The sequence below is a fragment of the Argiope bruennichi genome, chromosome 3 (genome assembly GCF_947563725.1).
Source record: "Argiope bruennichi chromosome 3, qqArgBrue1.1, whole genome shotgun sequence".
NCBI lineage: Eukaryota > Metazoa > Arthropoda > Arachnida > Araneae > Araneidae > Argiope > Argiope bruennichi.
In genome coordinates, this window is record NC_079153.1 from 16,836,610 (window position 1) to 16,852,137 (window position 15,528).

General features: G+C 29.9%; 1 protein-coding gene across 1 annotated transcript in view; it reads right to left on the reverse strand.

Annotated features, from left to right (window-relative positions):
• Positions 1–15,528, reverse strand: part of LOC129962548 (leucine-rich repeats and immunoglobulin-like domains protein 1) — a 41,408-nt gene that overhangs the window by 13,972 nt on the left and 11,908 nt on the right. Inside the window, exon 2 of the mRNA XM_056076308.1 lies at positions 8,264–8,538. Coding sequence (XP_055932283.1) covers positions 8,264–8,533 — 270 coding nt within the window. The 5' untranslated portion in view covers positions 8,534–8,538. The remainder of the gene's footprint in view (positions 1–8,263; positions 8,539–15,528) is intronic.

Sequence of the window (15,528 nt, forward strand, 5' to 3'; positions counted from 1 at the left end):
CACCTCAAAATGAGGATGAGATGCTTCCGGCATGGTGGTTGGATCTCGCCACCCTGGAGGGTACAATAATAGGTGGGGGATCTGACTCCCCCCACCGATGACGGGACGTACTTCCTTCGGGGAGGGTTGTACCGTGGCCGGTGACGGCCCTTAGGACTCAACCACAGTTCCCGCCAATTGCTGTTGCGGCGGTCCGGTCATTCAGTTCTATGGTTTAAATCCGTGTGCCTTAGGGCGGGTCGGAGAGTTAGAAGGTTGACTTGCCCTATAAATAGGACAACAGTCTAATATGGGGTAAGCAAAATATTCTATAGAAGTTAATGTTGCAATTTATACTTAGTGCAATAAAACTAATATGGTAAAGTGGAGAATGCTCAGAAACTATTAAATCTCAGAATCAGAGTCACAACTGTCCAGGTATGTCTAAATAGAAACAACTGGTGATAGTTAAATTTTGCATTACCTTTTTGTCGAGCAATTATAGTTATTGGGCCTTGTATAGTTGAGAAATGAGATGCCATCTTTCTATTTATTGCATGGCGTTTCATTATCTTTTAGATGAATAATTAATTTCGTCGAACAATTGTGTATTTATAGAGCAAGATACAATTTATCTATTATGTGGTGTTCCTATTTATTGCACAACAGAGCACGTGATTTATATGCAAGAGGTCCACTCTTATCTTGGTCCAAAAGCTAACGTCTAATCCATTAAAGATAGACATATAGTTCCAATAACAAAAATGTTTTAAAGGATAGAAAAAAAAATATTTTTTGTTGTTACCGTCAGTAAATGCATTTCTTAAAATGTTAAAAACTCTAACTTTGCTAAAATCTAGCTGTCTTATTAGTCATGTTTTAAAAAAAATATTTGATGTTTTAAAACATATATGAAAAATCGACTGAAACTGAATCGTTTTTAGATGCTAATTTCTTAAACTTATTTTAAGGAGCGATTGAAAAACATAATATAACATAGGAACATTTAAATTTACAACTCTTATCTCTTGTGATAGCGAGTTTAGCTGTAAAATTCCTCTAAAATAATGATTTCCAACGCTTCATGACTCGATCAGTTTTGCTCCAGAAGGATGCAATTTTTTAATGTTGTAGAGTAAAGAATATTTTCTTAAATGTAAATAGAGAGAATAATGGACTATATAAAAAGTTAGACTGTATTAATTTTTGAGAAATATATCTTAATATAATTATTCCTTTTATTTAATCTTTCTTCAAAAAGGAACTATATGCTCATCTGAAACGATTATAAATATGATTTTTTATTGGGCTCCAATAACAATGGATATTCTGCATGGTGAGATTCTTTAAACTCTTTCTACCGATGGCGCATATCCCTTCTGTTAAATATCAAGCAAAAATATTGTTAATATCGCCATGTCAGATGATAGTGCGCCAATTGTGGCAACCATTCTTCCGTATAGATTCTGTTTTTTGTTCATTATGCTTTTTATTCATCTCGTTGCGTAGTTGGCATTCTATGGTGAGCGTTCAATCATGAACAGTATTGAACTGTTAATTAAATATTGTTTATCATTAATTAGTTTCATCGTTTAAGAAACGAACCAGCACTCGTCGAAACTTTATAGAAAAAGTAATGCATATAGTCCATTTAGTAATCTACATTTAATATTTTACACCTTCTATCTTCTTTCTTTTAAGAACATTATTCCGCTGAAATTTTGGAGAGAGGGATGCCATCTCCGGTGTCGTCTTCGTCATTTGACCGTTCAAACTTAGGAAGTCCGTCCCAAAGTATGCATAGTGTTGCTTTAAAACGGGACGTTAAAATAACTAAACTAAACTTTAAGAACATTATCAGTTTGCAATTAAGCATTATCTGGATTTCACTAAAAACTGAGTGTATTAATATGCTGTTGAGGATTAATCAGAAATCTACAAAGAAATATTCAAACGATAGTACAATTCTTCATTCTCTATTATAAGCATTAGGCTGTACTACAAAGCCAACATAATTCTTACTAAACAACTTTTTTATACATTTAAGAAGAGGAATGCATCAAATATTATTCGCTTATTGCGCGAAATTCTTGCATACTTAATTTCTTTTCAGTTTGATACTTTTTAATTTATTTTCCCATTCAAAATAATACATAGACTAATAGTTCTTTTTTTATCCTGTACAAAAGGACTAAGGCTCATGCTATTTTTCAAAATATTTTTCATTCCATTTTTAGTATATTATATTATTTATTACGTTAGTTCATCAATATCTTGTATAAATTTGAATCAAGAGTTCTATCTAGCTTATTTATTTTATATTTATTGAGGTTTTTCAGGATGAAAGCTGGTGTAAATAAATATATCCTAGTAAAAGATGTTCGCAAGTAATTTTGCCTGTTCATTTGCTTGGTTTTAAATTTTCTGCATTTTAGTTTCGTACTGAACTAATAAAATAAAATCATTTTCGCAGAGTAAATTGTGTTGTATCTATCCCCTTTATTTTCATAAATATCATAACAAAATCAGCATTCGTAGTACAGAGAATGTAGCACTTGTTATATTTTTAGTTTATTCGAAATTTTTAACAAAGGATTTACAAAAGTCAACTACTTTATTTACAAATGAATGCATAAAACCCCAATTATCCTGTTTATGGTTCTAATTTCTTTCAAAGAGAAATATTTTGAAACAATAAGGTATTGAAATCGGTTAAGCTCTGAAGTTATTATTTTGTTATAGATACAGATTCAGACCATATCCGTTTCGTCATGATAATAGCTTGCTTTCAACTTCACAAAGAACATCTTTTAAATGAGGATAATATTTATCTGGAAGTCTAACAAAAGACCAAACCTAGAAACACCAGTTCTTTAACATGGTAATTCAGGTGAAATCTTTCATGATAAAATTTAGATTTTATATATTTATTTTTAAGGCTTTTATATACAGATCAAGAAGCGTTAGTCATTGGAAACAAAAACGTGAAGTTGAAATAAATATTGAAGTTATTTATTCGATAATCAAATCAATAATGAATTTATTAGAACATCCAGTAAAGCATCGAATAAATAATTTTACCTTCGCAATTTCTATTCGCAAATTGAGATTTAAAGACTTCGTTTCAATTCTTGAAATTCTTTTTTAATTCTTAGGGCTATATTTCATAAATTAAGTAGGCAGATTTCAGCTTACTTTTAATTTTATTCATCGATATGATTATGGTTTATGATTTCTTGGAACATTTTAGTATTGATCGATAAGGAACAAATATTGGAACGTGATATGTTTAATGTTTGCAGTTATATATGTAATCTATTTATACGAAATAATCATTGGGTTACACTCAAATACTTAATGGTCTAAATTAGCAGAAATCTAAAATCTTAGATTTACGAAAAAGATTTTAGATTAAAACTAAATTTTAAATCTTAATTTTTATACAAACATATAAAATTTCTTAAATTTTAAAAATACAGTTTTAAAAAAATTACAAACTAAGTTATATATGTTTTGTAAAATTCATAGTATATTATTATATAAATTTTATATATATTATGTATAAATTATGTTTGATTTTCTTAAAGATGCTGATATTAAAAAGGGTTCAGTAATTAATTAATTTACAAAAGTAGAAGATTTTTAATTCTAAGAATGGTACATTATAAAAATGTGAAGAAAATGAATTTTTTTATAATTCTTTTTGAAAATAAATCTCGTTTTCTATCAGTTAAATTCATAAAAAATGATGATTCAATTAATGTTATTGAGAGTTAAAATGTGATATAGTTAAACTGTTTATCTCAGTTACAGTTTATATCTTTGCTGTTATTAGTGTATATTATACAGGGTGTTGCCGAATTCGACCGACAAATTCAGAGGGGTGATAGTAGGTATCAAGAGATCAAGAGGATGAAGAATTACCATACAACATGGGATCCCAAACGACGTTTACGGGGTGCAAATCACAAAAATATAGGGAGTCAGAGAACTGTTGGGAACTATAAAAAATTAATAAAAGAATAACAAATTTTGTTTCAACTACGAATTTTATTTAAGTGAAAGCACATTTTTAAAGGCTATTTTTCATGTAAGTAACAGGTCAATTTGATGAAGCAGAGTGTCGTAAATTATTGAAAATGAAAAAAATAGTTTAGAACCCTTATCTGCAAAAATATTAAAACTTTAAGAAAAATAAAAGCTTGAAAATATAAGGAATTCTATGCTCTTTACTTTGATATAAGTCTATAGTGGGAAAACTGAGCAGGTTTTAAGATATTCAAGACAAATTAAAATGTTTGCCAGGAAACATCGCTGCAACATCGGAACCGATGTTTACTGAATATATTGCAAAATTCTACCAAAAAAATCCTGAGGAGTGATAGTAGGCATCAAGGCGATAAGAATTTCCAAAGAATTATAAAGTAGCAAACGATGGTGAAAATTTATTTGGTGGAATACAGATACAGCATACATTTACAGCACAGCCATTATGACATAAGAAAGGAGACGATGAGAAACTTTTATAAAAATTGCTGAATGTTGCTGAGGTCATTACACAACCGACACTGACGTTTAAAGGACCGCCAGACGCGCTCAAACATACCAGGTGTGCTTGCGATTTCTCCAGCAGCTACGACGATCCTTGCTACGACATCTTCCACTGTATCTAAAGGTGTCTGATAAACAAGAGATTTCATGTGGCACCAGAAGAAGAAATTCAAGGGGTTGAGGTCCGGGAATGTGGAGGCCAATCAACAGGTCCACCGCTTCCAATCCACCTCCCAGTATATATATCATTTAGGTAGTTACGCACAGAATTCGAAAAATACGCTGGGGCAACATCATGAATTAACAACATGTTCTGGCGTGCAATGGCCGGAAGGATGTGCTGCAAGAAAACAAGGTACTTTGCGCCACTGAGGCGTTCGGGCATAAGATACGGTCCCCACAGATGATCTCCGAAAATTCCTTCCCAAATTATACTAAATTTATGTTGCACGTTCGACGGGAGAGGGATATGGGAATTTTCGGATGACCAAACATGTACATTGTGCGTGTTGAAGACGCCTCCTCTAGTAAAGAAGGTTTAAACTGAGAATAAGATTCTTGCAGGAAAGAGTGCATCTTCCTGTGTGGCACCAAGCATCCAGCGTGCGAACTCCATCCGACATGGGAAATCGTCATGGCATAAGAATTGGATTTTCTGCAAATGGAAGGGGTACATGTTTCCAATACGCATGATTTTCCACACCATTTTGTGCCCAATACCCAATTCAGCTGCAACTGATCGCGTGCTTGTGGATGGGTTTCGGCAAAGCACAGCAAAACTCGGTTTTCTGTTTCAGGTGTGCTCACACTGCGTTCTTGCCCTGCGTTTGGCCTCTTTATTTTGAAGGATCCGTCAATCAATATTTGCAAAGGTGCTGTGGTAGGGACAACGTCTACTTTGATATTGTTCTTGGTATATTATTTTTGCTAAGCGCCCATTACCATCCGCTCGGCCGTAAATTAAATGCATATCCGCATATTCGTCATTCGCAAAATCTGATATGTTGTTTGCGAATGAAACTTATTGACTCTCAATTCTGCACTGCTCTTTAATGAATATAAGCTGCTTTTATACTCCTCGAAATATCAATTCTGCAATGCTCTTTGTTTTTATTTTTCTTCACCACATACGAGAAGGCTTCTTCTTCTCGATTACCTTGTTCCAAATCCTCGCATTCATAGGGTCATTCTCTTCACCAGGATAATTGTTACTTCGATGTCTGTTTTTGCGATTTTCACAGAATAAACGTCTCCTGCGACCCAATATTTTATGATAAATTTTCATCTCCCTAATGCCTACTATCGCTTCTCTAAATTTACATTTCGAATTTGGCAACATCCTCTGTAAACATCGGTGCCGATATCACAGTGTTGTTTCCCGGCAAACATTTTAGTTTTTCTTGAATATCTTAAAACCTCCTCAGTTTTCACACTACAGACTTATATCAAATTAAACAGTATACAATTCCTTATATTTTCAAGCTTTTATTTTTCTTAAAGGTTTAATAGTCTTGCAGATAAATGTCCTAAACTGCTTTTTCGTTTTCAATAATTTACAACCCCTGGTTCATCAGAGTGGCATGTTACTTACATGAAAAATAGCCGTTACGAAAGTGCTTTCACTTAAAAAAAATCATAGTTGAAACACCATTTGTTATTTTTTTATTAATTTTTTATTGATTCCAACAGTTCTCCGACTCCCTATATTTTTGCGATTTGCACCCCTTAAACGTCGTACTATCAGCTCTCTGAATTTGTCTGTCGAATTCAGCAACACCCTGTATATTACACATTAATGGCATAATATATAATATTGCTGGTATCGTATATCATTTTTTCCATGAGCATTTCCCGAATGATCTTTTCTACCACTGCAAGAAATAACATGGAGCAGCAATTTTTTTGGTTTTCTTATGATATATTTAATTAAGATGCTATGACATATGACGCATATGATTTATTTAAAAATCTATAGAAACAAAAATCTTAATTTAAGAGAGTTTGGATTTTCCTTAACAGTTTAAAATTCTTAATGAGATTATGAGCTTATTTTTGGAGTGAAGAAAAACATAATTTAAAACCTGAAATATTAATTTTACTCAACATATAAATTATTTTAAAGAAATGTTCTGGCTATAAAACTTTATTCGGAAAAATGAAAAAAATATACCTAAATTTATTTCTGGGATTAGAGTTTAATGCAATTTTCTCCAATATGCAAATTTTACTCTTGAAGTAAAAATTAATTAAGTAAATCATTTTGTTTTTATCAAATGAGTATTAAGTGAAAGGAAATCAAAAATTAAATATTCATAGTGGCATTAAAATTTATGTTTACTAAGATCAATATTTATTTAATGACAGATATCTGAATTTATTTAGAAGTAAGACTAAAGAAATACAGAACTTCCTTACACTAAATGGTTTTTATACTAAATTAATACTAAGCATTCTTAATAAAATCAGCTTGAGATTGTTTTCATAATATTTCCCAAATTTAATCAAATAGTTAGATTATTAAGTAAGTACATTTGCCTTGATATAAAATGTATTAAAAACTAATATGTTAGTGTTTCAAAAATAAGCAAAATAATGCTTTCTTTACTTAAATTTGCATCATAGAGAATTATTCATCAGTCACACTTTTGATTATATCTTCATTATTTTATTTCTATTTTCTTTGAACCTCGATTCTTCAAAGCCAAACTATACGTAATTTGCTTATTTCATGTTTTTAAATTTTTCAACTTAATGTTTTTTTTATTTTTAAATCAATGGCAGAGGAACAAAATATATTATTTATTTTTTCTAATAGGAATAAATAGGAATCATAAATGCAAGTGCAAAAGAAAAATTACAAGTAAAAAAAAAAGTAGGGGGCAACTTTGTTTTTCTTTCTTTCGTACACACATGCATTTAGAATAGTTAGGAAACCAAAGAACATGACATTTATTCAAAACCACTATTCCTATCTTGTTCACTGTAATATTATATGAAATTAATTGCCCTCTTCAATTTCATAGAAAGTAACATTCCTTTATTTCCTCCCTTATTCATTGATTTCTTTTCATGTGGGGAAATTTAAAATCAAAGAACGAGATCCTTAGTCAAAAAGCTTAATTCCTATCTTGCTCACTGTTAATTTATATTTAATTCACTATCCTCTTCAATTTTATACAAAATAACATTGCTTTATTTCCTCCCTTATTCCTTGATTTCTTTTCATGTGGGGTAATTTAAAATCATGTGGGGTAATTTAAAATCATGTGGGGTAAAGAACGAGATCACTAGCCAAAAAGCTTCATTTCTATTTTGCTCACTGTTAATTTATATTTATTTTATTGTCCTCATCAATTTCATATAAAATAACCTTCAGTTATTTCCTTTCTTATTCCTTGATTTCTTTTCATATGGGGTAATTTTAAATCAAAGAACGAGATTCCTAGCAAAAAAGCATTATTCCTATTTCTCTCGCTGTTATTTTATATGAAATTTATTGTCCTCTTATTTGCTAGTTATAAAATATCTTACAGCTAAAAATTTTAATTTGCAAGAAATAAGATGTCTTACCCTCTCAAAGTTTTTATTCGCAAGTAATAAAGCATCCTGCCCTCTCAACAAAGTTTTTATTCGTAAGTAATATGGCATCTTACAGTCTCAAAGTTTTTCTTTGAAAGTAATAAAATAACTTGCCCTCTCAAAGCTTTTATTTGCAAGTAATAAGGCGTCTTACCCTCTCAAAGTTTCCTCCTTTGAAGGCATTATGAGGAATGTACAACAAACTCGAGTTTTCAATCTGAAGAGAGAATATATGGTACTTCTTCACTGAGACCATCTGCAAGGGTTTCAACAGCTCGTCTGGACAGTACAAATTGCTGCATGTCATCACGGCGTCGCCAAAGTGAGACTGACAAGTACAGTAAGGTTCAATCCAATCTTCAGGTGGGCAGATGCCTTGTGATGCTCCAATAAGACATGCTAACAATGTTATGGCCAGCAGCATAGTTTCTGAAATGATTCCATTGAAACTTTTAATTAATTCAATTAGTTATAATGATACAAATTTTTGTTGCCCCGTGTTAAAATGAATTTCTTATAATTGTCTTTTGATTAAGACTATGATAGGCCAAATATTCTGTCAAAAAATTCACAGAGAGATCGGACTTTAGCTTCTTTACATAATTTACTAAATAATGCACCATTACGCTTTTTAAATCTAAAAGCTAAAGGTGGATTTCACATATTAATGTGCTAAATTAATAAGTGAAAGCATCCTTCATTTATTAAGCATTATATAGAAAATCAGAAAGATTTGAAATAGTACCAGATAATTAAGAAAATCATGGTAAATATTTCTTTTTTATATTGTTTATTAATATAAAACTAAATTTTTATTTTATTTATAACAAGCTGGTACGCGGCGCATTGTTGCTGCAGAAGAAATAATTTTGGAAATAGTTGTCTTGTTTAATCAAGAATGATAGAAATAATGATATTCATTTTCTTATCGTCAATGAATACATTAATTGAAATTTTATAATATATAAAGGAGAAGTACACGTAATATTTATTATATTTTTTTAACTTTATTATTCAATTGCTTTAGGGTAGACAATATTTTTTTGTTTTTCCGTCTTCAGCAAAAACAAATAAATTTCTAATCTGTCCGAATCTTAAACATCCAGTATACAACCGATTCTTGTGAAAAACATAATTTTCTAGGTTCAATCCACAAACTTGAAGTGACCTTGCACCTTTTTGATGGTCATTGAGAATACACGTCGAATGAGGAACTGCGGTCGTTTCAAATCAAAAGGCATGTTGGTGAAAATAATGGGAATGCGTTGAATGAGCACTCCTTCTCCAATCAAATTTGCCTTAAGAATAGTTGCCTCGCTTCTTGCTGCATATTGGACTTTTGATTCCGATGTACCTGATTAGGTAGCATATAAACGTTGTCTTTTGATTCTTGCTGCACTTTGATCTTGAGATTCTGAAGCAAGTGAATTTGAAATTCATAAACGATCTGCTTTATTGCTTGTTTATGAAGTTCGAATTGGCTTATTTCTACTTGCTGTATTGGTAAATCTATTAAGTTTGGAGACATAATTTTTGTCGAAACAATCAACACGACGTATGCTTGTTTAACCGAAATATCGTTTGTCGATTCACTCAATAAATAGAAAAATTACTATTTGCATTGGAAACTTTCCATAATAAACAACTTAACTTAATCGGCATCGATAATAAGAATTATATTTTGTGCGTGTCAGATAAACTCTGAATAATACATGCGATTTGCCGCGGACAAAATGATGTGCAAGCTGAATCCTGTGTGAATGATTATTCATTAATCAGAAGAACAAAATTAGCGCTTGCACTAAATATTTTGGATTTAATTTCATTAAAATTGATTTTCATCAATCATAATAATTTTATTTTGTTTGATATATCTGCTATTAACTCCGAATGATATGTGCCGTTGCCATTTATTGCTTTCCTTTTGTCAGTTGTCAATTTTAAAGTATAAACTTCGAGCAAGAACAAACTATAAGTTGGAAAAGTTTCATCGGTTGAACTGTACGGCAGTGCATAAGGTGCGAACAAACAAAAATTCATTTTTATGTATTAGATATGAAGCTATGATAACTCTACTATGCCTATAACCTTCGCGCAGATGCATGCAATAAGTTGACTATGTTTCATCGCAGTCGGTTCAACGGTACTGCAGCGCATAAGGTACAACAAACAAATATTTATTTATAATTAATTAGAATAATGTATAATGATAGTTAGAATAATTCAATTTTCCATTATATACAACTTAACTTGATCGGTATCGATAATAATACTTATATTTTGTATGTATAAGTTAAACTCTGAATAATAAGCGCGGTTTGCCGCAGACAAAATATTGTGTAGGCTGAAAGACAATATCCTGTGTAAATGACTTTTCATTAATTAGAAGAACAAAATTAGCGCTTGCACTAAATATTTTTGATTTAATTTCATTAAAATTGATTTTCATCAATCATAATAATTTTATTTTGTTTGATATATCTGCTATTAACTCCGAATGATATGTGCCGTTGCCATTTATTGCTTTCCTTTTGTCAGTTGTCAATTTTAAAGTATAAACTCCGAGCAAGAACAAACTATAAGTTGGAAAAGTTTCATCGGTTGAACTGTACGGCAGTGCATAAGGTGCGAAAAAACAAAAATTCATTTTTATGTATTAGATATGAAGCTATGATAACTCTACTATGCCTATAACCTTCGCGCAGATGCATGCAATAAGTTGACTATGTTTCATCGCAGTCGGTTCAACGGTACTGCAGCGCATAAGGTACAACAAACAAATATTTATTTATAATTAATTAGAATAATGTATAATGATAGTTAGAATAATTCAATTTTCCATTATATACAACTTAACTTGATCGGTATCGATAATAATACTTATATTTTGTATGTATAAGTTAAACTCTGAATAATAAGCGCGGTTTGCCGCAGACAAAATATTGTGTAGGCTGAAAGACAATATCCTGTGTAAATGACTTTTCATTAATCAGAAGAACAAAATTAGCGCTTGCACTAAATATTTTGGATTTAATTTCATTAAAATTGATTTTCATCAATCATAATAATTTTATTTTGTTTGATATATCTGCTATTAACTCCGAATGATATGTGCCGTTGCCATTTATTGCTTTCCTTTTGTCAGTTGTCAATTTTAAAGTATAAACTTCGAGCAAGAACAAACTATAAGTTGGAAAAGTTTCATCGGTTGAACTGTACGGCAGTGCATAAGGTGCGAACAAACAAAAATTCATTTTTATGTATTAGATATGAAGCTATGATAACTCTACTATGCCTATAACCTTCGCGCAGATGCATGCAATAAGTTGACTATGTTTCATCGCAGTCGGTTCAACGGTACTGCAGCGCATAAGGTACAACAAACAAATATTTATTTATAATTAATTAGAATAATGTATAATGATAGTTAGAATAATTCAATTTTCCATTATATACAACTTAACTTGATCGGTATCGATAATAATACTTATATTTTGTATGTATAAGTTAAACTCTGAATAATAAGCGCGGTTTGCCGCAGACAAAATATTGTGTAGGCTGAAAGACAATATCCTGTGTAAATGACTTTTCATTAATTAGAAGAACAAAATTAGCGCTTGCACTAAATATTTTTGATTTAATTTCATTAAAATTGATTTTCATCAATCATAATAATTTTATTTTGTTTGATATATCTGCTATTAACTCCGAATGATATGTGCCGTTGCCATTTATTGCTTTCCTTTTGTCAGTTGTCAATTTTAAAGTATAAACTCCGAGCAAGAACAAACTATAAGTTGGAAAAGTTTCATCGGTTGAACTGTACGGCAGTGCATAAGGTGCGAAAAAACAAAAATTCATTTTTATGTATTAGATATGAAGCTATGATAACTCTACTATGCCTATAACCTTCGCGCAGATGCATGCAATAAGTTGACTATGTTTCATCGCAGTCGGTTCAACGGTACTGCAGCGCATAAGGTACAACAAACAAATATTTATTTATAATTAATTAGAATAATGTATAATGATAGTTAGAATAATTCAATTTTCCATTATATACAACTTAACTTGATCGGTATCGATAATAATACTTATATTTTGTATGTATAAGTTAAACTCTGAATAATAAGCGCGGTTTGCCGCAGACAAAATATTGTGTAGGCTGAAAGACAATATCCTGTGTAAATGACTTTTCATTAATCAGAAGAACAAAATTAGCGCTTGCACTAAATATTTTGGATTTAATTTCATTAAAATTGATTTTCATCAATCATAATAATTTTATTTTGTTTGATATATCTGCTATTAACTCCGAATGATATGTGCCGTTGCCATTTATTGCTTTCCTTTTGTCAGTTGTCAATTTTAAAGTATAAACTTCGAGCAAGAACAAACTATAAGTTGGAAAAGTTTCATCGGTTGAACTGTACGGCAGTGCATAAGGTGCGAACAAACAAAAATTCATTTTTATGTATTAGATATGAAGCTATGATAACTCTACTATGCCTATAACCTTCGCGCAGATGCATGCAATAAGTTGACTATGTTTCATCGCAGTCGGTTCAACGGTACTGCAGCGCATAAGGTACAACAAACAAATATTTATTTATAATTAATTAGAATAATGTATAATGATAGTTAGAATAATTCAATTTTCCATTATATACAACTTAACTTGATCGGTATCGATAATAATACTTATATTTTGTATGTATAAGTTAAACTCTGAATAATAAGCGCGGTTTGCCGCAGACAAAATATTGTGTAGGCTGAAAGACAATATCCTGTGTAAATGACTTTTCATTAATCAGAAGAACAAAATTAGCGCTTGCACTAAATATTTTGGATTTAATTTCATTAAAATTGATTTTCATCAATCATAATAATTTTATTTTGTTTGATATATCTGCTATTAACTCCGAATGATATGTGCCGTTGCCATTTATTGCTTTCCTTTTGTCAGTTGTCAATTTTAAAGTATAAACTTCGAGCAAGAACAAACTATAAGTTGGAAAAGTTTCATCGGTTGAACTGTACGGCAGTGCATAAGGTGCGAACAAACAAAAATTCATTTTTATGTATTAGATATGAAGCTATGATAACTCTACTATGCCTATAACCTTCGCGCAGATGCATGCAATAAGTTGACTATGTTTCATCGCAGTCGGTTCAACGGTACTGCAGCGCATAAGGTACAACAAACAAATATTTATTTATAATTAATTAGAATAATGTATAATGATAGTTAGAATAATTCAATTTTCCAATATATACAACTTAACTTGATCGGTATCGATAATAATACTTATATTTTGTATGTATAAGTTAAACTCTGAATAATAAGCGCGGTTTGCCGCAGACAAAATATTGTGTAGGCTGAAAGACAATATCCTGTGTAAATGACTTTTCATTAATCAGAAGAACAAAATTAGCGCTTGCACTAAATATTTTGGATTTAATTTCATTAAAATTGATTTTCATCAATCATAATAATTTTATTTTGTTTGATATCTGTGCGATTAATTCCGAATGACATGTGCCGCTTGCCGTTTACTGTTTGTCTTTTGTCGATTTGAAAATATAACCTTCGCGTAAGTGTAAGCAATAAGTTGCGCAAGTTTCATCCCAACCGGTTGAACGGGACGATAGCGTATAAGGTACGAAGAAACAAAAATCTATTTTTATATTTTAGATATGACAACTATACTAAGCCTATAACCTTCGTGCAAGTGCAAGAAATAAGTTGTCCAAGTTTCATCGCAATCATTTGGACGGGACAGCAGAGCATAAGGCACGAACAAACAATATTCCATTTTCATATATTAGATAATGCTAGTGATTAAAAAAAATTGATTAATATTTTTCTTTTATAGTACTTAATAATATAAAACTGAATTTTTAATTTATTTGCAGTAATGCTAGTGATTAAGAAAATAAAACAAACGAAATAAAATAATGCTAGTGATTGAAAAGAATCTTGGTGAATATCCTTCGCCAATATATTGTTTAATAATATAGAACTAAATTTTTCATTTATTTATAATATCCTTCGCCAATATATTGTTTAATAATATAGAACTAAATTTTTCATTTATTTATAATAATGATAGTGCTTAAAAGAATCTTGGTGTATATCCTTCGCCAATATATTGTTTAATAATATCGAACTAAATTTTTAACAAACTAATACTACGGAAATATTATAAGGTCACATTTTAATATCCTTTCATTATATTCATTAAAACTTTTTAAATACAAAATTTCTTATTCATTTTTTGCATGTAAAACTATAAAATAATAACGAATCGCATATACATGACCAGAGATAGTAATATATATCCATTAGTTGATATTGATGACAAATTTTATATTTTCATGGATATTTATAAAGCATTTTTCCTATTTTATTTTCAATAAATAAATTTATATTAAAAAAGATTTTATGGCTTTGAATTATCAAAAACGTCGGAATTACTATAAATTAAATTATAAGCCTAACTATTAAATACGATTTCAAGTTCTGAATTCAGTTCAAATTTGTTTTTGTTTTTTTTGGGGGGGAGGGGTAAATATTCTTTAACTGTTGCAACTTTCGGCCTTTTCCGATAAGAAAAAAATTAAACCCTATTTACATCCACGTAATTTTATAATGAATTTAATATTGAATAATAAATATCAAACAAAGCATTAATCAATAAAACATAAAAAAAAATCAATAAAAAATGAATGTTCTGCAGATTTTTATTGATAAATTTTAACTCAAGAAAATGGTTAAATAATGAATATTGGACTATTAAAAATGATTGAATTTTAGCAGGTCTATTATTAAAACGGATAATAGCCTTTAATCTCATAAACCATGTTCCAGAATATTTCAGTCTGAAAAGTACATTCAATTAATATAAATTAAAAGATTTATTAAAATAATCAAAATATATAGAAAATATGTTACATATTATACAAAATTTATATAATTATGTAACTATAAAATGTTGCAAATAAATGCAATCATATTTTAAAAATATAGCCACATATAAAATTTTATTTACTAAAGCTGTAATCAATACACTAAAATTAATAAAGTATAATATGTTAGTGCAATTAAACAAATAATGATTCATTCCACAAAAAAAAAAAAAAAATGCAAACTAGATTTTTTTTGGAATTTTAAGCTAAAGGTATAATAATTAAATAAATAAAAAAAGAATTTTCTTAATTAAAATAATACTATTTTGTAAATTAAATGACGCGCTAATTTTATTTTATTTTATTTTCATAGTACTAATCCAAATCATAGTATTCAAGAGCTCTCAAGAAATAATACTTAAATCTAAGAATTTTAAAGTTACCTGATAAAAAAAATCATTAAATTAAAAATGTATTAAATAACGGGAAATTATTCACCTGTAGAAGTGA